Source organism: Lutzomyia longipalpis, chromosome 1 (genome assembly GCF_024334085.1).
Source record: "Lutzomyia longipalpis isolate SR_M1_2022 chromosome 1, ASM2433408v1".
In the NCBI taxonomy this organism is placed as follows: Eukaryota; Metazoa; Arthropoda; class Insecta; order Diptera; family Psychodidae; genus Lutzomyia; species Lutzomyia longipalpis.
This window is the reverse complement of record NC_074707.1, coordinates 1444868-1469552: the sequence shown is the minus strand read 5'-3', so window position 1 is coordinate 1469552 and position 24685 is coordinate 1444868. Positions and strand designations below refer to the sequence as shown.

Here is a 24685-nt window from a genome sequence, read left to right as displayed (position 1 = left end):
TCCGTGCTGGTCATGATTTGCTTGATGACTCCGTCAAATGTTTCCGGATACTGACTACAAAACTGATTTCTACATCTGAATCAGGTATATTGCGCTAGATGAGATTCAACTCGGTAAGATTTGCTAAAATTCTCACTGCCAAAGAGGCCCAAGAAATGTAAAAAGATTTGTTTTGATTTACAAGGGGCTGGTTCTGTCAACCTCCCTCAGCTTAATTTCGCTGTGGATCACCTGATTCGATGTAGAAATCACTCCAGAAACGAAATAATAAACATTTATTTTGACTAGAAAAAAAACTCCACGGAAAATGAGCGACAAGTCTACAAAAAAGTTTTCAAACATTTTTTATAGGGAAAAAAACGTCAAATGGCGTCGCAATATTTGAATTTTTTGGCAATTTTTATTTGCACTTTTCGATGTGATCCCAGTGGATTTTGGGGAGTTTCTCTCGCGATTCTTCAATGTTTTTTGATCCTCTACAAGATGGAATGGGTTAAAATTGTTCTGCGATAGAGGATCATCTTTCATCTAGCGTGCATGAACTCCTTTTAATTGTGAAAATTGGGAAATCATGATGTAAATGTTTTGCTTTTTCACAAACACACAAAGCCTGATTCTGAAAATTGAATTTAAAATAAATTGTAGTTTAAACTTTTTTGCATATGATTGTAAAACTCAAAAAAATTGTATGAAGAAACATTTCACCTGTTCTTTATTGATGAAACTTAAAAGTAGAACAGATGCATTGAATTTTTTTTTAGAAACTGCATAAATTTATTCAAATTTGAATTTGAATAAAAAAAAACTATTTTTGTGGGGAAAGATGCATTTGAATTTTATCTACGAATGGGAATAAATGAATTTAGGAACATTCAATGGGCGAACTATGTGAATAAAAATGAATGTGAAATCATTGATTAACGAAAGAAGTCGTTTTTCCCTCGTGTCTGCATATGATTTCCAAGTTTTGGAATTTTTCCAACAAAAAGCAAAAACCCCCGAGGATTGTGTGAAAAATCAGAATTTCGATTTAACCAACCTTCACTGTATACATATAGCAATTGCAAGGTGAATTAATGAACAGTGCAGTGGGGATTTTCACTGTGAAAAGGTCCGACTGTGCGAGACAAAGTTGTGAGATGCGAAATGTTAGGAATATTTCCCCCATATGTCTGCAATGGAAATACCTGACCTATTTCTTCGCTTTAAATCCTATTGAAATCATAACTCTCCCCAATACATCCGAGATTCTCAGCATGATGATTGTATGGGAAAAGATCAAAAATCGGTAATTTCATTTCACATGATTTTGAAGTTTCCTGCAAGTGAGCTTTTATTCTTCCGACAAAAAAATCGTAAAAATAAACTATCTGGATGTGGAGCAATATTTAAAATAAAAATTGAGCTTTTTTTTTATTCAAAAGTATCAAATGTAAATATATATTATTTTGTCTATATGACATGAAGGGGATGGAAAATCAGGAAAAATACTGCCAATGCCACAAAACCAACGAACCATTTGAAAATTGATTTGATTGACAAGCATATAATTTCCCATGTTCTACATTTTATTCCATCCACCTCGTCACATTATGCTGGATTATTTATAAAAAGTGTACACTCTCATCGATTTCATAGCTTATAGGAAAAAAAATCAGGGCGGAAAATGAGAGGGAAATCAGCCACACAATTTTCCGTGTACTTTAAACTGCCATATGGAGCTTTATATTAGAAAATTATTGTGAGAGATTGATTTGTGAGCTTGGGGATTTCAATCTACCTATTGGTGGTTCATTTTATAAATTATACCTCATCCTGCAAACTGTTTCCATCGACTATATTGGAAATAAATGTACATTCTCATTTCGCGTGCATTGACTAGAGCTTTCAATAGTCACAAATTTTACGTTCAATACCAGTCAAAATTCATTTTGTTCATTTTCACGTGTAAAGTCATCTTTTCAGTGCAGAAAACCCTGTGTGTGCAGCACACACCACTCTGGTAAATTCATCGATTTGGAAGCCCAAAAGTCGCATATGCAATTTTCAGGAGGTAAAACTTTGTCCGCTCTGACACAAAGCACCAAACTTTTTGTCTAGCGTGGAAAAAAGTCACTCATGATTAACTACATACTGTCCTTGCTAAAAGGGCTAAACTTGAGAGTGCTTTATTGCACAAAAAGAGAGAACATAAAACGTCACAAACGGTACCCTTAGTTCCACATCGTACACACAACTATGGCCAAACAATTTGTTGGAATAGAGAAATGCGCGGAAACGCCCTGTTGATTCACTAATATTAATTGTCACGAAAAAAAATAGAGAATATTGCAAATGATAGTGAAAACCACGGAAATACTCTACTACAGCAGACTACTATATGTATGTAGTACCACTATTATATATTTTCAATACACAATCCCTGAGTATTGGTGCTTACAATTCATTTATTTTGGCAATTATTGTATTGTTATCCAATGCAAAATTGCAATTTTGATTACAATGCATTGATTCATAACATTTCAATACCTTTAGGGGTTGATGGGGTGTTTTTGTAACATTTATATAATATAGAAATTCATTTAAATTTCTCTTTAAATCAAATTAAATTTGCGTGTTGATTCCAATTCTCTATTCCATCTCTAAAGCGAAGTGTAGAAAATAAATATTTTGTATTTCGATATTATTTGTTTTTCTAAAATAATTTTACGCGGAAACATAATAAAATATGTAACATAATAAACTTTGGATATGGGGAACTAATTAATTTTGATATGGTATCCACTTGAGAGCTTAAGTAGGTATTTGTTGGTTTTGGGATTTGAGGTCCTCCCACAGAAGCTGGTACACATGAGCTTAAGATCATGTTTCTACGGTTTTCGCCATTTCACATCTCTCCTATCCTGTATATGTGTATGTGTATGTTAATAATCCGAAGCATAAAGTAAATTTAAATGCTCTAAGCATCCTCTTAGAGCAATGATGCCTTCTATGTGCATATTTACGCCACATTTTGAAAACAAACTTCTCATGTTCAGTGAAAATTTGGATTGTTTGCTGGTAGACGTGGTAGACAGATTTTCTCAACTTTCCCGCCACACTTCACTTGCGATATTATTTATAGTTTTCACAGTATAGTAGAGTTTCATCTTTCCACTTGAACAATTGCGATAGGACACCGTGTATAAACTATTGCAAACAAAATTATCTCAACTGTTAATAATTAAACACAATTAGTTGGTGTTCCACTTCGTGGCCAACACCAAGTATTGTAATCGTCGGAAAAACCGACCACCTCAGATCGGGCTCAAACTTGGTATGAGCACGTTTTAGACATCCCACATTACGAAAATGGTGGTGGAAAATTTTTGATCCGGCCGGCCTGCCGGTTATCCTGCCGGTGGTCGTCATTTTGCCTTATAACTCGAGAACGGTAACAGATAGAGACTTCCGGTTTGAAGTTTTCTATAGAAATGTGGGTGTAAAATTTCATTTTTTCGCATTTTCAAAATCCAAGATGGCCGCCGTCCGCCATTTTGAACTACTGTCAACCACTTCCCTTATAGCTAGAGGTCTGAAATTTTAGTATGTTGTAGAGCTCAGTGAGACGTTTTCATCAACAATTCATACTTGAAAATCGGTCGAGCGGTTTAGCAAATATGGCGGCCTAAAGCAAAAAGTGTTTTTTCGATATAACTCGAGAACGGCTTGACCGATTTTGACCATCTTGGTATCAAATGAAAGGTATTGCGAAGCCCTACAACTTTCTAGAACATTTCAAGTTTCAAAAACATCCGCAAGAGGCGCTAAATTCAAAAACAAAAATTGCCTAACTTTAAGGGGCAATATCTCCGAATCCCCATTAGGCAAATCTTTTAAATTTTGATATGTTGTAGCCTGACTCAATATCTTTCACCAGTCCGAAAATGAAGAAAATTTATGTCACCGTTTAGAAGATATGGCCATTTGAAAAATTCTTGAATTTTAAAAGTTCTAAGAGCCATATCTCTTGAACGGCTTGTCCGATTTTGCTCAATTTGGTATCAAATTAAAGGTTTTGCAATTCTCTACATCTTTCTAGAACATTAGAAACCTCTAGAACCATTTCTAGAGGACGAAAAATGCGAAAAACTGTTTTGGTGAAGCAAAAAGCCGCCATTTTGTGTTCTAGAGGTGACCTTGAAAAGTATCAAAATTTATCCCATATTCTAGCTTATTTTAAGACCTTTCCATAACTAGTCAAGAAGTTTCTGTAGGTGTTATACAACCAGAGATATGACCATTTTTATGCATCAAATTACTGAATTTCACGAAAAAAATCAACTTTGCCTACTAATTCTGCTCACAAATCGCATTATATCGCATAAACAAACTTCTACACGTTGTGGGACACCAACTCTTATAACTGGACGCGTTATGATTGACTTCCTTCCAATTTTGCACCATCCTTGGTGGAAATTGAAGACTAATTCCTACAGTACTACATAGTTTATTTTAATGATTTTAAATAATATATATTACTCGAATATTTACGTCAAAGATTTGCCAGAAATTTAACTTTATTCCCTCAACGAAGAATCTATGATCAAATCAAATATTTCAGAACAATTTACAAAGATTTATTGAAATGTAATAATTTTATATTTCTGCGTGGTGTAACGTAAAGGAAAAATGAAATGTGTATTTTGTAATTAGATTAAATGGAATTTATAACCAACCATGTAGCAATTATTTCAACTTTATCTTCTATTTGGTCAAATAAATCCACAAATAAATGCAGATTTATGAAAGATTAAAACGTGATATGAGACCAAGGGAAATGAGTGGAAAACCTTTACCAGTTGCCACTCGTAAAAATGTCAAAAGCGATTTCCGTAGAGTGCAGAATTGTGTTTTCATCTACATCTCTGTGGTGGAATTTCACAAATTCAAGCTTACAAAAGTTAAAAGAATTTCCCAGGATGATGGGAAAATATGAAAAAATATATATATATATATTTTTCTGAGTGATTTTCCCCACTTCCCTCTTAAGACTTGATTAAGATCTGAATTTCGGCGGGAAATTCAATAGGAGGGAACTGGGTAAATTGATCTTTTTTTATCTTTCGTTGATTTTTTTATTTGTTTCCTGACCTTGCCCCTCAATTTTTGTTTTATTTTATTCTTACTTTGCAGCCTCTTCTCTCTAGCCGCACGCCATTTTGCCTTTTTTTATCATATTTTTGCTTTTCTTTGTTGCTTCATCTTCATTTAGTTTCTGCAGTAAATTCATTAGACTGTGAACTTTCTAAAGGTTGTTGTTCCTCATCATCCAAATCCTTTTATTCATCTTCATTGCCGTCGTTAGAAATTTCATCCCCTGTTTCGTAGATTTTGGCGTGTGATGTTGAAAGACTAATGCATATTTTATTACTTTTTGCATGTCTTTCCACTCTTAAAAGAGTACAGTCAGGTATTGGTTAGTGTCACATCGGATGTACTCCTTATCTTCATTATTTCTAATGGGAGTGAAGAGCACAATCGACATGACGCTAACCAATACTTGACTGTATTTGGGCTTTTCTCCAAATATTTCGAGACAGTCATTCTTGAAACGGGTATTTCAATTGTTTCCTAACCTATTGTTTCCTAACAATAACTTCCCGGTATCAGTAGTCTGTACAGACACGAAATAGCGAAGATTTAAAAAACTTACCACAGCAAAATTTTACGAACGGAACTTCATTGTTTAATGAAATCTTGTTGTTTCTTCCGCTCAGATTGAAATTGGCTACGAGAAATTCTTCTTTTATAAGCTGCGTGAGCCAATTTTCCGACTCAATTATACACTACGATATGTAACTCTCATAGACTTAAGGCCATGTGGTGCATTTTGTTGCTTCATCTTCATTTAGTTTCTGGAGGAATTCTGAACTCAAAAACTCTAGGTGAACTTTCTAAAGGTTGTTGTTCCTCATCATCCAAATCTTTCCACTCTTAAAAGAGTACAGTCAGGTATTGGTTAGTGTCATATCGGATGTACTCCTTATCTTCATTATTTCTAATGGGAGTGAAGAGCACAATCGACATGACGCTAACCAATACTTGACTGTATTTGGGCTTTTCTCCAAATATTTCGAGACAGTCATTCTTGAAACGGGTATTTCAATTGTTTCCTAACCTATTGTTTCCTAACAAGAAGTGATTTCTTTTCTGGAAACATTACAATTTTTTACCTTAAATTTTCAATCGTTTTCCCCATTTTCCTTTTGGACGGAGGCGCGGAAGAGACACAGGCGCTGATGACGCAGAGTCTTGAACATCAAATGCACTCCGATTGCGATCTGAAGTAGGAGTACCATCTGGAAATCCTTGAAAGGTCGGTTCTGAAACATCCAATGCGTCCGATGAATCAGATATGGTTATTGGTGTTCCGTATGTCGAAATATCCAGAGTCGAAACGTCCGGAGTTAGATTTAAAATCGTCCTATCTGTTACGTATGTACATGTACAATAGAGACAATTTATTTTAAAAATAATTTTAAAAAATTCTTACGCTGAATCTAGTCCGAAATAAAAAGAAATTGATTTTTTTGGACTTACAAGTGATTTCCTGCTTTCTTCTATATTCCACGCCTTGTTAACTTCTTCAAGCTGTTCATTATTACATATTGGAAAGATGAAAGCCTCCTTCCACCCCCTTCTCTCAGGTTGGCGCATTTCATTAATTTCTTTTCTAATATCTGTTATTTCCTTCGTTACTGACTCCTGTGGCAGAAGAAGATCTTCACGTTTCTGATAATCAAAGTAATTATTTACTCCCGTAAATTCTCCTCTTTGAACAAATCTAGATCGGTAATCCCCACACTTGACTCTTTTACATACTTATTCCTGGCTCGCGCCAGGAATCACAGCAATGCGCGAGTTAGCCTTCCCCAGAGTTTGCATTCCCGATCTTTGACACACTTGAATTTTCTGCCAGATTTCACCTCAATCTTCATGAAATGTTGCTACACTTGGAGTGACCCTTGAAGAAAGAATCAGAGCCCGTAAGTTAAACTTACCATTATATTTCAGATGCTTTCGATTATTAACTTGGGAGAAATTGCCATTTGAAAATTCCAAACTGACTTAATTAACCCCGCCCTCCCCTATATTTACCAAATAAAATAGATAAAAACGATAAAAACATATAATTATTTTGAAAGTTTGATAGAGAGAGTCTAAAAAGTACTCTCGAGAATATGTCAGAGAAGTTTTGCAATAATTTCCACATGAACTGCTGGGGAAATGTTTATTTCATTGAATAACTCAACAACTAATATTTAACATAAAACATGCCACTTTAATACATGATAAAAACACCCACATTAGGTTCTATCTTGATGTAATTTAATTACTCGTACGAAAATTCAATATAAATTGATGTTATCCGTCTGAGGAATTCAAAATATCTTATTCTTCGTCCCTTCTCAGTTCAAAAGCATTCCGATGGTTATCAGTGTGCGACGGGTGGTGGGGGGGGGGTGTCTTCACAGACTGTAGAAGATGACTTTTCCTCAAATTTGATGCTTTCCCTCATCATGGAGTTTTAAGTGTAATTCATCACGCATTTTAGAATTCAAATTGCTCATTAATTGTCTCTCCCTTTGTGCCATTCGAAACTGCGAATAATTGTCATGAATCAAATACGAAGGGAAGCAAATTTTAATTGCGTGTCGACAATTTGATTAAAATCTTCACTTGAAATGCTTATAAGTACTTTACTTTTGGTGTAGCAGGAAGGGGTGGGGGAGCGGGGTGGAGAATGGTATATAAGCTTTTGTAATTTATTGAAATCAAAACAACATTCACGTGGAAAGTAGGTCAATTTGTGGGACATTTATTTAACCCAAAATATGCTTTTAAAAATATTGAACTGATTAAATTTTCAGTCTATGTAAGCGACTTTATTTTTGCTAATAAATTGGCATTAGAGTTGAAAGCCAATAATTTGGGGTTAGTTAAATTTATTGTGCATTTCATGGTGGATCAACAATATAGCCGTTAATGATTCGAATAAAATTTTCAATTTTATGTGGTCTTCTTCATTTGCTGTCTGCTTTATTTAGAATAGGATAGACCTACTGTGAAATAGCGACTGCTGAACTATTAAACATAATAAAGTTGTCCGTTATCATGGTGCATCCTATAAAAGATTTTATGATTTCAAATACTATCATTATGCTCGTAAAAATTATGTTTTATGTCTTTGGAATTTTTAAAGAATTATTTTGAGAGAATTCTCCTAAATCCAGTGATTAAAAAAAACTTTAAAGAAAAAAGTAATCAAGGGAATAATCTTCTGTCATGTCTCTGCCAAAACCAAAGAGGACAAATGAATCTTTTATGCAGAATTTGGCTATAAATTAGAAAGGATAAAAAAGTGGAAGAAAGAGAGAATTTTCCCATATTCTCCAATCAAAGCAGAAAGAGAATGTCGACGAGGAGGAAATTAATGTTTAATCTCACACCCCAATCACCACCCCTTTTGTTGGTTCCACGCTTGAATTGTGTTACCCACAACAATGCTCTTGGTTTTTGGGATAAAATTTATTATATTGGGGAATTTGATTGTTTCATTGCATGAATCAGCAACGTTGCGCGCGGTAATCAAAATCCGATTGTGAGTCCCCGCATACATATGTATCGGGTGCTATAATTGGGTATATATCACCCCGCAAAAGGGAGCTCCAAGAAATGCGATTTGTGCGTCTGGGAATACAAGGACAGGAGGTCAGGGGTCGGGGGGAGGTGACTATAGGAGTTTGAGGAAGTTGCGAATACAAGAGGGACAAATTATGAAGCATCCAATGGAGGAGAAACGATATTGGAATACTTGATGATGGTTCATTTTGCGTGACAAATGAAAAATGACCGGAAAGTCGACTTATAATTGTGGCAATTTTGCCACCCAGGAAAATGCCGCTAAAATTGCCAATTCATCCCTAACTAGCTCACTTTCATACAAAAATTATTGATCCGACCAAGGGTTGGTCTCGTCAGAAGAATTTCACGCTTTTTAACTCTCCCCATGAATGTCAACAAGTTCATAAAATGTTGCGGAATATGGTAGAGAATTTTGCACCATAGTCTGTGAGAAATTTTCTGGGTCACTTTTACCCCGAGACTATATTCATTCCTTTTACCAGGATTTATTTATAGTGTGTGGTTTAAAATAAAAGCTTACAATATTAATGGAAAACACTCATTTTCTCACACATTCATTAGACAGCATAGCAGTGGAGAGTAGCATCCCTTGCAAGGGGTGTTTATCTGGCTAATATTTTGATTTTTTAAGCTAAAAACCAAAGCTCAAAACCGAAAAAGAAATCGAAAAAGGACTTTAGGACTTTGTGGCTTGAATTTGCTAATTTTTTAGCTTTTTTTTTTTACTACTTTTCTGTTTGAATTTTTTATTCCTCTTTTAAAACTTTAATTAATCTTATTTTCTTAGTTTTGTTCTTCAATCTGTTCTGTTTTAGGACTGAAAACTAAATATTTCTCAGCTTGAATTTAGTCTTTTTTATTTATGATATAATTTACTACTTTTTGGTTTGAATATAGAACTCTAATTTACTAATTTTCAGTTTGATTTAAGTGTTTTTATGCTTGAATTTAGCATTTTTACGCTTAGACTTATATTTGAATTTTCCTTGGCGAATCATCCAAATATTAGCGAATAATCCGAATAATCCGAAAAATTTCATCCAGATAAACCCCCCTTGATCCTTTAAAATGTACGTACATGTGAGCAATAAAGAGGAGAAAATTATATATTTACAGAGAAAAGAACTTAGACAAAATATTATGCTCCTTATGTATAGTAACGTAAAATATATATTTATACATAATTTGTTTTCCTGATAATTATGTAATTTTTTATCAAAGAGTAATTTCTTGCATCATCAGTATCAATTGAAATTGACATCCCATTTAGAGACGATAGAATTGGCTTAACGATTTCATTTAATTTACCACCGTCTGGTCCCAATGAGAAAATATATAGCACAGCAGCTTTATTTTCTCCGGAAATTGTCACTGAGAGAGAAATGATAATTGTCCGCGCGCAATGAATGCAAGGAAAATAAAATTGCTTTTCATGGCAATTGCATAAATGCAATTAATAGTCGTTTTATTTATATAAGTATCTTCTGAGAAAATTAAAACGATGGCCAATCAATTAAACTCATGATCATTGACACAGTATTCTTCAGGCAAAATTCTCTAAGAGACGTTTTTTTTCTGTTGCTGTAAATCGTACAATGTCTCACAGTCAAGTGCAAATAATGCAATGCTGTATAAAATTGTCTCAAGTATTGTTAGCCAGATCGAGACATTTATTGTGGTTTTTATTGCCAAGTAGCACAGAGGAAATATCTTTCGATAAGCAACCTCATAACTTTTCATTTCTATATGATGAATACCCTCGTTAGAGAATCCCAAGAGACCAATAAATTATTTCGAGAAGCAATTAATATTGACGATGAAGTATGATGACTTGGGCGCCAGAAAAAGAATCCATTCTTTTCCCTTTTTCCCCCGGACATCTTTTATCACATTGTTGCACTAAATTGGCATTTCGATGAAAGACAAAATCCCATCCAAAGTCGAGAGAATTCTCCTTACGTTTGCACTACGCATTTCCAAATATCTTTGAGGGAAAATTCTTGTTAGTTTCTTTGCTAAAAAGATCTCTTGATGCTTTTCAGAAGCACAAAGATGGGAGCTCAGTGAAAGTCGAGGTGCGCTCTTTGCAATTCATACGGCAGCAGAAAAAGAGCTGAAGATTGAGAAGTATAAGTACTCAAAGCAAAAAAAGGAGGCATTAAGTTGAGGAAGAATAAATCGGAATATCTCAAATCGCGACACACAGAGCAATCAATTCTGATCCTCAATAGGGCACACGAGGGTGGGGTGAGGGTATTCAATAAACGAAAAGATGCTTACAATCTCAAGTGGTATAGTTGGGTGAAATGCAAGAATATTGGGAGTTTTCACTTTACGATGAATTCGCATTCAGTGGGAAATGATTTTTCACAAATGCCAGATACCGATGGAATGAAATAAATCCCGACATTGATTGATTTTCAATTCAATCGACATTTTACCATCTTCATGTAGTACAATAATTTTCAAATCAGCTCACACAGCATTTCATACTCCACATAGAAGAATCTCAATATCTGCGAATTATTCCATATTTTTATATATTTTTATATACATAGATATATATTTTATTGAGGACTCTCATGAAGTATAAAAAGATGCACTTTTTATACTTTTTTTTTACAGTGCATTGATTGCCAATAAATTCACCAACGCTTTGGTTTTCACCTAAAAACGCAACACTGCCACTGTGAAATATTACTGTCATTTATTTCTCCAACATAAATCCACAGTGCAGCCAGCGAGCAATATTGGAGAATGAAATAAAAATATCTTTATGAGCTATTGCACGTGGATTCTGTGTGGATGAGCGCATCTACCATTGACTTTTATTGCTTGTTATTTTTTTAGATGAGTAAAAGAATATTTTTTTAAATATATTTAGTTTGCGTTTCGTTGTACAAAAGATTAAAAACTGAATGAAGATTGAAAATGATTTTTTTTACTTGATAGTTTTCACTGATTTTATGTTATAAAAATTTAAAATTTTACAAGCAACACAGAGTTATGTTTAAGAGAAATTGGTAGTTTTTAATTACTTAAAAAATGATTTAATTATCGCACTAGAGTGTTATCATACCAAGCGCTTCTGATAAAAAGCCTTCAGCATCAATTGCTTGAAAATTTCTTAAAATATTTTTTTTTAATAATTTTATTCTCTTCTTTTTATCTTTCAACTTTTTCTTATTCATATTTTACATTAAATAAAATGATTTTTTTTAAACTCAAGTTGAAAACCAATTAAAGAAAATCATCATAGATGTGCCTATGTATGTATTTTGATTGCTCTCCCAATAAAGAACTTTCTGAAAGCTCCCTCAATAAAAATACAATTTTTTAATTAAAAATGAAGATTGCATTGAACAAATTCATTTCAACTTTTCTTACTCGGTGTACGTGTTCTTGGTACACAAGACTGCAATGTTCGAGTACATAATTACAACGACGGTGAGATAGGAATTTGCAGAATGCAAGATAGGAATTTGCAGAATGCAATTAGATTACAAAAAGCGAATTAGTTCATTAACTACTAATATCACTGCTATCTTACTCCTAAACAAACCAATCTGAAGAATCATTCACGAGCTTCCATTTCCACCAGATAGAATGGATATGGGGGGGAGGGTTTGGGTAAAAGTTTTCGATCCAAAAGTCATTTGAGTGGTGTGCTCGAATTGTTTTTGGCCCAAGGCGAGAAGAATAACAAAAGTCTGTGTACACTTTCTTTGTTCTCCATTCTTGTCCAAATATCCCTAAAGACGTGAGAAACCGCAGCCCGCTTGTGGGTTGAGGGTGGATAGATCGCTAGCTGTTGTATACATAGATGAACTGAAAGTTTCGCTATATGGCTCTCGAAGAGTGAGAGAATGAAAATGAAATTGAGAGCTTTTCTTTTTATTTGCACGATAGCAAAGTTTCCTGGCGCTACACTCTGGTGCGAGTAGCAATATGTCGATGATTTGAGCGAAAAAAGACCTTAAAGCTTTTTCACCCTCCCCATTTTATGTACACTTAAGTGATTTTTTCCTCCCTTTGGCAGGAGTGGCAATGATTGAGTGAAAATTGCCAGAGACTTGATGGAAAATTTAATGTAGTGTTTTGTAAAAATTAAAAGACCATGGTTGGATGTAAGAGCAAAGTGAAGCAACGATCACTGCCGCCCGGTGAAAATATCTCAGCTTCGGTCACGCTCTATACTATAAAAAGCTTCTCATTCATTTACTCTACATTTTGGCGTTTAAATCACTTTCCAGCTTTTTCTTCTGTTTGAAAGTATCCCGCATTTTTATATACAAAAAAAATAAAACAAAAAGGACGAAATAAGTTTATTTAGAATATACCTTTTCCGTGCATGAATATTGTATCAAATTAGAGTATAAGATAGAAACTTAAGGGATTTAAATAAGAATTATTCATTTTCTCTCTTTTTCTTTTCTATATTTTCCGCATTATATGTGTTGTTTCAACCGCAATTTGGGGATAACTCTTCTCGTTTTCCTCTCATAGTCTCCATAATCCGTATAAATTGCGAGCTAAACTGGAAAAATAACGATTTTTCCGACAAATAATAGAGCCTCCAAGGATAGAATGGGGGATGTTTCATGTGCACTCTCAGAGGATTCTTATGGCACATGAAGCACCACCCAGCAACAAAAAAGGGAAGTGGATGCGAGACTCCAAAGCGAAAGCAGTTGTCGAGGGAACAATGTGCGAGTATAATCAGAATATCTATGAAATAGCGAGCTATGTATGTATGCGTAGGGATTTCTTGCAATACGTGCAATAATTTCTATGTTTAACCTCACCACAGCAACATACAATCCTCTTGAGTGTTAAAGTTGAGATACACTATACGTTCATTTCATTGTGCTTTTACCATTAGAAATGAAATATTGTTGCTATTAAAAAAATTAAAATAAAGCAAAATTAAAAGAAAAATCTTAAAAGAATTTCTATAGAATCTCAGAGGAAGGTACAAAGCTTTTCCAATCCATATAAAAAAGCTTTAAACAATCATATAATTGAATGAAGGGAATAGCAGCTGTATTAACCATTCTAAATGTTTTTTATTAAAAGATTCTTTAAGCAGTTTAAATAAAGTACCAGAGTGTAAAGAACAATTTAATAAATATGAGCTTTTCTCTACCTCTATCAATATGGTTTTACCCAGATTCTTGTGAGAACATTAGGCAACCAGACGACCGTATAGCACCACAATTTCATATTGTTCTCCGAGATGTTTCACACCAACGAGTGTTCATTTGACCATTTTCCTGCTCATGAAATTCACCAGCAAACCACCTTCATTCTACCTAATGTCCTCCCACCCACCTTTGTGGGTTTCATGCACGATTCTCTATCTACAAGAGGTGACCATGAGGATAAAGGTAATGTTTCTCTTTTAGCTGCAATACTCTCCTCATCTTTCTCCTGTTTATTTCATTATTATGCTTTGCTGTGAAATTCTCAAAATTTCACTGTAAAATGGGTCATAAGATGTTTGTGTTTGCTATATACGCACACCTACACATTTTCCTTCATGCTGTGTTGTCTAGGAATGGCGAGAAGGGTGGAACGAAATGTTCCTTCTCCGTAAAGAAGATCCCTCTGTCGCACAAGATTTATTTATTACCCACAGTTCCATGCGGAAATAAATAACCCACAAGATCGTATAAATAAAAATTTTCTACTTGAATCAATTTTTTGTTAACATTAAAAATTAATTCCTTGTACACAATGAAAGTAAAAATATATAATTACTCACAAAATAAAATGCAAATGTGCGACAATATTTATCATACAAATCTGCATCCTGATAACCACTCAACTTTCATGGCCATCATTCAGGAGTTAGTCCAAAAAGGCATTTGTGGGGACATAATTAAGATAATGGCAACATTCACCTCTCACCACTCATGCACATAGGCTCCCCCTTTAAAATAAATCACGCGATAAAATTTGTATCAAAATTAGGAAAATCTCTTCATTATTCTTCGAGGAAATGGGGTGTTGCTTTACGTCCTGGACATTTCCCCTTAAGTCATAAATATTTCAAGTTTAGGACTTATTTTATTTTTTTTTTATTTTTCTGAGAATAGTTTTTCAGAGTACAAAATAGCTAAACATTTGCACATAGGAAGCATTTGCATGGCATCCATGGTAAAATAGGTATTATATATTATGTGAGATGGTAAGCTAAATAATGCATGGCTTTGTATATTATTATAGAATTCCAGGTAGTATTTTTGTTGCTCCTTCCAGCTCATTTTACATACATACACCCTAACATGCTTATAGTTGTGTAGCAGAAGACTTAAAAGTAGAGGGTATTAGTAGATTTTTGAGAATATCTTTCATACACAGAGAAAATGGATGTGAGAATGTAGGTAACTGAAGGACCTCGAAGAAGACTTTAAAGAAGGAATCTCAAAGAAATTTTCATCAGTTGTCTGTGAGAATTTGTTAAGTGCGTACCCCTGAGGATTGTGGGTGCTTTGTTGGTTCAAAATGAAGTCTTTGTGGATTTTTTGGACATTTTTCTTTGTGTCGCTGGAGCTTGCATCTGCCACGCCTCAGTATAAAAATAAAAATTTCGATACAATAAAAATACCTCTGAAATTGGACGAAAAGAAATTGGAGTGTGTATACTACTGCTTGGCAAATGCGAAGAATTCTGGTAAAATACTCGGATGCTATGGAATTTGTCAAAATCCCTCAAAGCATGGGGATGAAGATGATCTTGCGAAGAAGAATCATTTATTGCAAAGACTGAGTAGTACGTATGATGTGGGTTTAATCTGCAGAGACGATAGAAGTTTGACTGTGATGGTGAATGTGTCCAAGACGAAATATCCCAAATCTATAGTGACACAGTACAAAGTAACTGATGGACAAAGTGAAGCTGTATATTTGTCCAATAGTCCCTTTGGACTCCTTGATACACTTATATCTGGGAGGCAGTACAACATTACGGGCTCTGGCTATAGAGGGGACATAAATGAGATCAACGAACAATTCCTGGTAAATGAAATGTCCTTCAGGACTCTTGAACCACAAGGAATTACCAAGGAAGTCACCGATGTGGAGGTACTAAACTTTCGAACAACCCCAGATTGCCCATCGTGCATATATGTGGATGTTAAATGGACCCCATCGGCAGATTATGTTTGCCACTACAGCATTGCATGGTACGATAGCCACAATGGAGATCTTCATGAGGTTCCACTCATTGTTGAACTTGCAATTCAACCACAGTACGAATTTACAATTGGAGATCTTCGCTTTGACAGTAAGTACAAACTTGCTGTAAGGAGTTTTATGCACTTCACCGAACGGCCAAAAAATAATTCGAATTGGAAAACATTTACAACACCCAAATGCCGTGATATATATACAGTGCCTCAGGATATTCTCGAAATATGCCCACTTTTGCAACCAACTAATATTGCAATAAATTTCGAACATGTTATGAAGTCCTTTTACAGCATTCGCATTTCTTGGAATAAGATTGAAGAACCCGCACCGCATAAGTACGAAGTAACGATTCGAACGTTAAATGGAAAGGACCTCCAGGTAGTTACACTGCCCGTAGAAGGAGATCAGACAGAAGTGAATTTTAACAAAATCAACGTTCCTACAAAGCATATTGAAGTCACAGTGGAAGCCACCTATGCAAATGGAAAGCAAGTGAATGCAACAATTGAAGAGACAATACAAACTGAAAAAATGAGCTTTTTTGAAATAATTAATATTATTATTGCCTGCATAGTAATGGCTTTCTTCCTATTAGGTAGTATTGCAATTTTACTACTTTTTTGGCCAATAGAAAATTTGAGTCTATTTCGAAGGAATCCAAATCAAAATGATCAACAGCCTGGCATTGAGCTCAGACGTTATAGAACCGTTGAGGAAGAAGAAAGTGAAGAAAGTGACGATGATGATCCACTTGAAATTAAAAAAAATTCTATATATATTAAGAAGAAAATAGGCCAAGGATATTTTGGGATCGTGAGCAAGGGTTATATTACCAATGATAATCATAGAGCAATTGATGTTGCTTTCACGCAATTACAGATTACCGCGTGTGAGCAAATAACCTTATTCAATGATGAGATAAACTTCATGAAATCCATTCCAAAACATCCAAATATATTGAGTCTTGTGGGGTATTATACATTAGATTGGGACAATATGATGCGCATGACTGAATACTGTGAAAAGGGAAGTCTTCTAAAGTACCTGAGGAAGGAGTGGATGACTTATAGAAAAAAGAATGGAAGCTGGAGTGATTTGAGTGATAATTTCAATGAAAATTCCAAAATGAAAAAGGACGTCACTCCCAAAGATGGAAAATCTTCCAATGCTGCAGAAAATCCAGCATATGTTAAAGATGATGACGAATTCGTGTTAATTGATGAAGCCTACTTAACCATGAAATCGCTCTTAGATATAGCTTTACAAATAGCAAAAGGGATGAAGTTTCTAGAACTCAATGGAATAATTCATCGGAGTCTTCAGGCTAAAAATGTTCTCATCAATAAGGACAATGTCATTAAAATAAAAGACTTCAACCTCAATCGGAACATCGATGAGAGTGATTGGTATGATAAAGAAGGGAATCCACGTTCACCAATCAAATGGATGGCTCTTGAGGTCCTGAACCACAAACTATATACCACAAAGTCAGATGTTTGGTCATTTGGAATCGTTCTGTACGAGATTATAACACTCGGATGCATTCCTTATTCAACAGTGGGAAATGACAACCTCTACTTGTACCTGCTGAGTGGATCACGTATGGAAAAACCACCAAACTGTTCGGAAAATCTCTACAAAATCATGAGATCTTCCTGGGCTGATCACCCTATTCAGAGACCAACATTTGCAACTATTATAAGCCAGCTAACTGATTTAATCGAGAGCCTATGTAAACACGATGTTATTGATTTGGAGAAGCTGGAGGAAGACATCAATCTTGTACGTGACATTCCAGCTAGTTGCCCATCATACCTTATTCCTTCAGGGAAAAAATACATACCTCTGGAGGAGAGTTCTGAGGACAGTGATAGCTCAGAAAGTTGTGCTGTGATCTCCGAATCTGAAGATACCGGCTCTGATGAAGACTTTGATGCGTCTGATGAGGACTTTGATTTTGAGGGCGAAAGAACCGATGACATTTACAAAGGGCAAGAAGTAGATTGATTTTTTGTTAATTTAAAAAATATATGTATATATGTATCACCTATCCCATGGAAAAGTATAATAGCTGCAGTTTGTGCTATGTATAGTACATAAAAGCTACTATATTTTTCCATGGGATAAGCGACATTTCAATAAATAAATGAAAATTCACCAATAAAAAAAAAACAAATGAAAAGTCTGATAAAATAATAAAGATTTTATAGAGCTGTGAAAGTTAACCCTTTAGGCTTAAAAAACTTAAATCAATTTTTTATATGCATTAAGTACCTAATAAAGCATTTATCACGTAGGTATTAAAATCACATGAGAACATCTCATATTTCCAATTCACTCATAAACAAATCAATATAATGTCTCTCTTGTATCAATAACTACAATAAATAAAATTTTAATTTCAATTTGTAATTTGATTTTCTTTTCTGTATTTTTTTTCAAACATGTAGGAGCACTTTGATCAATTCGAGAAGAGAGCCCTCTCGACGGTCAAATGTAATCCCTCTCCTCTGGTTTATAGTTTTGAAGTCTCATTCTCTCCAGAAGTTTATGCACATCAAGGCAATATGTAAAGTCATCTTATGTCTTTTCTCAAATCTAGATAATAGAATAATAAAATATGGATTAATAATAAAATAGAAAGTTACTTAAATAAAAAGTGATTTAATATATTTCATTTTAAGAACAAAGTATATACCTGTTATTTCCTTCGTATTTGTAGCAATCGTTCTTCTTATATTTTCTAGTCGTGCTCCAACCTTTTGGAACCCTAAAGAAAGTAATTTTATAAATTTTAATTAATTCTATTGATTACAAACTACTACTACTGGTAGCTAAATTATAAAAAAAAACTAAAGATCTTCAGTCGTGAATAGATCCTGGTACTTCTGATGTCTTGTTTTGAAGGAAGTGATTTTCATACTGGATGTCAACAAATCCCCTTTCCTTTATCCTCGATGCAAACAATTGTAACTCTTCCTTAGAGAGTGCAAAATCTCCAACCTCATCATTGAGCTCTTCTTGGGTGTATCGACGTACCTCAGTTCAGACACATAGTCTTCATCTTCAGCATCTTCATTATCGGACACATTTGACTCCATCAGTTGATCTTCGGCATCATCTTCAACACTGTACACCGTTTGAGGGATATCCTGATCACGTGGGATCGGATATGGCACGGATGAGACTTAGGGATAGTTGAATTTTTTGGGGCTTTTTCTTTCCAATTCGACGGAAATCGCCTGCACAAAAGTAGCAATCGTTGTGGCACACTGGTTCTGTACAGATCATGGGAACGCCAAACGATAATCCTTTACGTTTCCCTTAAACTTAAAATCCTTTGGCAATTTTAACTTCTCCGCCGTTTTTTTGTTGAATTTGCGCAATTTTGTTTATTTTTTGGGGGGTACAAAAGACCCCCTGTACCCCCCAGTGCCGACGCACCTGTGTCCATTGTCTGAGAGTCTCGCTGCACGTCTTACAAATGACATTCGAAGCCCAGCTTTTATCTCGGTTATTCATAGAAAATTGAAAATAGGCCTTGAACGCCTTCTCAGTGGCATCAGTAATAGTGCCCTTTTAGTTGGAAACAGTGAACATTCCACACACATAGCAAAAAAAGAATTACTATCGACAGTGCAACCCTTAGCATCCATGCTAAGTACTTTAATCTCCTTTCTGCTGCTTTTTTTTTCACTTTTTGAATTTCTGCATGGTTCTCCTTGAGGCTCTCCGTATACCCTACGGGGATTGAAGAGTCAATGAACAGCCTTCACTCCTCTTCCTACCAACAGCAATATTTTTGGGCAATAAATCCATGTGTACCTAATAATAAATTCCCTTTTGATTTCGGTGGCCTATATTTCGTACAAATCAGTGGCATTTCATTTCGTCTGCATTATGTATGTTGGCTCATGCTATGTTGCTTTATAAAATATGATTGAAAGTCACAAATGAAATAGTGCCGTATATATTTCATTGATTTCCGAACAACACGTATTTTAAATTTGAACATGAAATTCAATGGTTTTTCCAAAATATAATACAATAACCTACTTTAAACAAGTTATGTTCATCAATGTTCACAAGCTTTATACATAACACATACATAATTTTCAATGAGAACTCAATACACCAGTATGATTCCATTGAAATGCAAATATCAATTTACAATAATTCCAAAAATATTCTTTTAAAACGTTTTATTTAATTAAAATGACAGATGTTAAAGTTCGGCATTAAAACAAATATACCACCCCCACAGAAATCATTTTAAAAATTTAATTTAAATTCTTTGAGGATTAATTTTAAATCTTTTAACATTCCCAAAACATTTTTCCTGCAGAGATTTTCTTGTAAAAAAAATAAAAAAGTTTAACAGAAGGAGAAAAAAAACATCTGGCAAAAAATACAGGACCACGTCAACGTGGCATCACAGCACATCCGTTCACATTGAGATCCTTGAGATTGTATCGAAAGTAGAAGAGATGGGATAAAGTTTGTGCGTTGGTGTTTTTCTAAAGTTGCCACCAAAGAATTTTTCTCCATGGGGCTGGCAAACTGATTATCCTCATGTCTTTTCTTCTTTAATCGGAATTTCTTATCTCTCTTCAGTACACTTGTTCGTGTCTTCTCGATATACGCAAATTCATACCAAAGGGAAGGGCCCTAATCCCTCAACAAGTTACCAATTTTCATCCACCAATTGCTTCAATATGGCAAAAGCTTTGATGGCACAAGAAAAAAAGTTTACCAATAAAACTTTTCTTTTCATGTTCAAGAATTTCCTCCCTTCTTTCTCTTCTTGCCAATCAAATATTCTTGATCAAATATACTCCTAAAGGAGAGAGAAAGAGGAACGGGGAGGAATCAAAAATTGTCTTATTTTTCTTTCAGAGTGGTTGCAAGTTTATGTTTTGGCGGGATGTAGAGAATTTTCTTGAATGGTTTAATGCACTTGCTGGTGGTTAGAAATTCTTTAAGAAAATGATTTTTATAAAGCTTCATCCTTGAATTTTGAAAGCTTTCAAGCTTTCATGAGAGACAGGGAGTATATTATTATTAAGTTGTCTCGTAATCAGAGCGGTTTGTCTTGACTTGACCCCAATTTAGCAATTTCCCAGAATATGATTAATTTCATTGAAACTTTCAAGGAATGTTAGTTCCCAATTATATATAATGAGAAAATTAAACAAATATATTTAATAAAATTCAAGTAAATAAAACACACAAAAGTGAGAAAATAAAAATACTCCATTAAAACTCCCGAAACTACCCCACAAATTTGAAGCATTTAAAAATTTATATTTATTTTTTCGTGGTTTTCAGTGTAAATATGTCTGTTAATATTCTCTGCTCTACGTTACCATGCTCACCATCTATGTAATACAAGTTAGATGTGTAAAAAAAATGGAATGTATAAAGTTCATCCGTCCCCAGAGCTGTGAAATAAATTATTCCCCACTAAATTGGTAAACGCAACAATTCCCAACGCGGATAGGTCTGCTGAAGTGCAATTTCATGAATTCCCCAGGAAAATATTTGAATTTGCAGCGCGAACTTCATTAGTTTGCAACACTATACACAAGTTGAGATTGCTATGCTGCTAAAAAAAATGCATTCATGCGTAGGGAAAACACAGAATTGCTATGAATTCTAATGCCGTATAAAAAGTACATAACATACAATTTATTCTTAAAAAAAAAAACAAATGGAAAATAATCATCATAAAAATATTCTAGTAAATTTAATAAGTTTTTCTTTTATTTGCCATGAGCTATTGCATAAGCTCCATGTATTAATAATTCTTTTTGTAATAAATTATATCGATTCAAGATTGGATATTTTTCAGCAGTGTCATAAGATATTTGCTGTGCTAAACAGCAAAAATGCAGAGTTTTCTTTCGAATTTACTTTTACTCATAGTGTGGTGTACAAGCGAAGTATACCTACCTAAATAATAATGATATAGAATGAATCTAATGCCATTGTTTGTCAACCGAAGTATAACTTGTAAAAACGAAAAATAGTAATTTACTTTTACAAATAGTGAATGAATCAATTGAGAAATTAAATTAAGTTTTAATTTCTTAATTATTTTTCTATGTACCTAAACACCCTGCAAAATATGATAATTGTTGAATAATTCGACGTCCAGCAATATATATTAATATTTTAGATACTAAATTTTCAAATAATAGATTATTAAAATTAATTCCTAAACAATTAATTGTAATTCCTACAGGTATCGTTATCAGTTAGGAGGAGGTAAATTGCTTAATAATTTATTGTCAAAGATGCATACCTAACATCCTAATAATCAATAATTAATAAATCATTCTGATTCTCATTGTGAAATTCGGAATTTGAGATAATAGCAATTAATGTAAGAAATTGAAGCTAACTATACATAATTTATCTCTCGTACAGAATGAGACTCAATTAATTTAATTTAGCAAAAAGATCTTCGAAGAAAAAAAGATCTTTCTTATATCGAATAAAAAAATTTATGCGTGTTTTTGTGCTCTCGATAAATGTGAATAAAATAAACATATCCGGGTTTATACTTTTATTTCAGAATCTGTATCGATTCATCTTAAGCCGTGACGAAGGTGGTAAAAATTCCAAAAGATTTTTTTTACAAAAAAAAGAAAACTTTGTTGTTTATTTCATATTTTCGTATTATTTTTAGAATGATCAATAAATTCTTTCTTTTTTTTTCCTTCAGTCGAGAGCAGAAAAAAACTGCTGCACGCGATCATTCTCAATATGCTAATTTCTTGTGACTAAATGCCTCGGATGGTCTCCAACCTCTTTTTGGCGCCTCCAAACAATAAATTTTGCTTGTACGTCTTACGATGAAAGTATGCTGATGTGAAAAATTCACAACTCTCAGCATCGAAATGGGAGAATCATTTTATATTAAAGTTTGTGTGTAACATTGAAGATGTTTTTCGCCATCTCGGTCGCATTTATTATCTCTTTTTTTTTATTGTAAATTTGAGATTTTTGTGTGAGTTATCAATAGTTCGACACGGCGCGGTCAGTTCCGATAAGGTCTCCACCAACCACTCGCGGCAGTTTTCTTGTGAATCTCGTGGTGTTTTGACGCTAAAAATCATGTCTCTCAGTCGCTTCATTATCATGTGCGTCAGCCTCTTCTTTGTGGCTCAACTCGAAGCGGCAACGTTTATTGCGCTTCCCAACCAACATCCAGGTATTTTTATTATCCACCTTTCCGGATCTCAGCTTTTGCGACTTAAAATATTTTTTTTCTTTTCATTTCATTAAATTCCCTCACAAAGATCATCCGGGAAAATGCTGGGATGAAACACAAAATGTCACCTTGAGCGTCGGTGAGAGTATCACCGTTGGTGATTGCATACGTCTCACGTGCAACAAAGACCTCGGAATATCCGGTGCATCGTGAGTTTTCCTTCTCCCTTTAAACACACGTGTATACATATAATATTTCCCTCAAATTTAACTCAAAAACCACCCACAAATTTCACGCAGATGCTCCCCAAAAGTCGTGCAACTGGATAACTTTGAATGTAAGGAGTTGCCAATGGATCTCACACAGGACTACCCGCATTGCTGCAGTAAAATTCAGTGTGTAGCCGAAGATGGAACACTTGTAGTTTTCTAAAATCATTTTTTAATTTACAAAATAAAACTTACGAGATTTTAAGCTGTACATGCTATATGTACTCATAACTATGTAAATCCAGCTTTAAAACATAACTCTGTATCGGGATATGACTAAACTTTCCAATAATGTCAATGTGATGTATCTAAAACTAATGTAAATCAATATAATTGAAATAGTGGATAAATAAAAACAGAAAAGAATAAAGAAAAGCTTTTGAATTAAATTTTGAGCATAGCTATTTAGTGACGAAGTTTCTGGATGATTGAGAGGAATAAAATAGTTTTTTTTTACAAGAAAAAAAATGTTTTGAAAATTTTTAACCCCTAGTCGCGAAAGGGTTAAGGAGGAACGAACATACACTACCCGCAAAAAGTTTCTGGGCAAGCAAATATGGCGAATTTTTGAAGGCAAATTTCATGTGGCTATATCTCCGGCTGTGGTTAACCGAACTTCAAAAATTTATTAGTTTTGGAAAGGTACAATTCTCACCTTAATTTTTTAAAAATCGGTGAACTCGTTAATTTTTGGCAACCATTTTGGTAAACCTAGGCAAAAGTTTTTTTTCACAATTTCAAAAATTTTCGATTTGACCTCCTGCATCTCGGTCGCTAGTAAACCGATTTTGACAAATAGAGTATCGTTGGATAGGTAATTTAATTCCCTTTCTAAATCCAGTAAATTTTTGAAAATCGGTGAACTCGTTAATTTTTGGCAGCCATTTTGGTAAACCTAGGCAAAAGTTTTTTTTTTCACAATTTCAAGAATTTTCGATTTGACCTCCTGCATCTAGGTCGCTAGTAAACCGATTTTGATAAATAGATTGTCGTTGGATAGGTAATTTAATTCCCTTTCCATATCCGATAAGTTTTTTAAAATCGATCAAGCGGTTCGATCGTGGCAGCCATTTTAGTGAAACATAGTGAAACAAAAATACATTTTTGTAGATATCTCAGCCTGTAGTAGACCGATTTGAACAAACTCGGATTCAAATGATAGCTAATCATGTCTTAACCACGTCGTAAACTTTTCAGTCTTTCTCTCATTGACTCTTTAAGGTCCATTTGGTCATAGGCTGACCCAAAGACTTGAATTTGAAAATGTTTAATTTTGTATATTTATTTTTTAAATATTGAGTCCAAATTAGTACAAGAC

The 24685-nt window shown here is 34.2% G+C and overlaps 2 protein-coding genes across 2 annotated transcripts; both read left to right on the top strand.

Annotated features, from left to right (window-relative positions):
- Positions 1 to 15149: 15149 nt before the first annotated feature.
- LOC129786422 (tyrosine-protein kinase receptor torso-like) lies at positions 15150 to 18442 on the top strand. The gene has a single exon (XM_055821444.1). The coding sequence runs from the start codon at positions 15196 to 15198 to the stop codon at positions 17887 to 17889; it is 2694 nt and encodes an 897-aa protein (XP_055677419.1). The 5' UTR covers positions 15150 to 15195; the 3' UTR covers positions 17890 to 18442.
- Positions 18443 to 22906: 4464 nt separating this feature from the next.
- LOC129786395 (uncharacterized) lies at positions 22907 to 23742 on the top strand. Its single transcript, XM_055821375.1, has 3 exons — positions 22907 to 23098; positions 23187 to 23307; positions 23398 to 23742. The coding sequence occupies exons 1-3, from the start codon at positions 23002 to 23004 to the stop codon at positions 23528 to 23530; spliced, it is 351 nt and encodes a 116-aa protein (XP_055677350.1). The 5' UTR covers positions 22907 to 23001; the 3' UTR covers positions 23531 to 23742.
- The last annotated feature ends 943 nt before the right edge of the window (positions 23743 to 24685 follow it).

Coding starts and splice junctions, on each gene's coding strand:
- LOC129786422 (XM_055821444.1), top strand. CDS start 15,196: ATGAAGTCTTTGTGGATTTTTTGGACATTTTTCTTTGTGTCGCTGGAG.
- LOC129786395 (XM_055821375.1), top strand. CDS start 23,002: ATGTCTCTCAGTCGCTTCATTATCATGTGCGTCAGCCTCTTCTTTGTG. Junction 23,099..23,186: donor GCTTCCCAACCAACATCCAG/GTATTTTTATTA, acceptor TCCCTCACAAAG/ATCATCCGGGAAAATGCTGG. Junction 23,308..23,397: donor CTCGGAATATCCGGTGCATC/GTGAGTTTTCCT, acceptor AATTTCACGCAG/ATGCTCCCCAAAAGTCGTGC.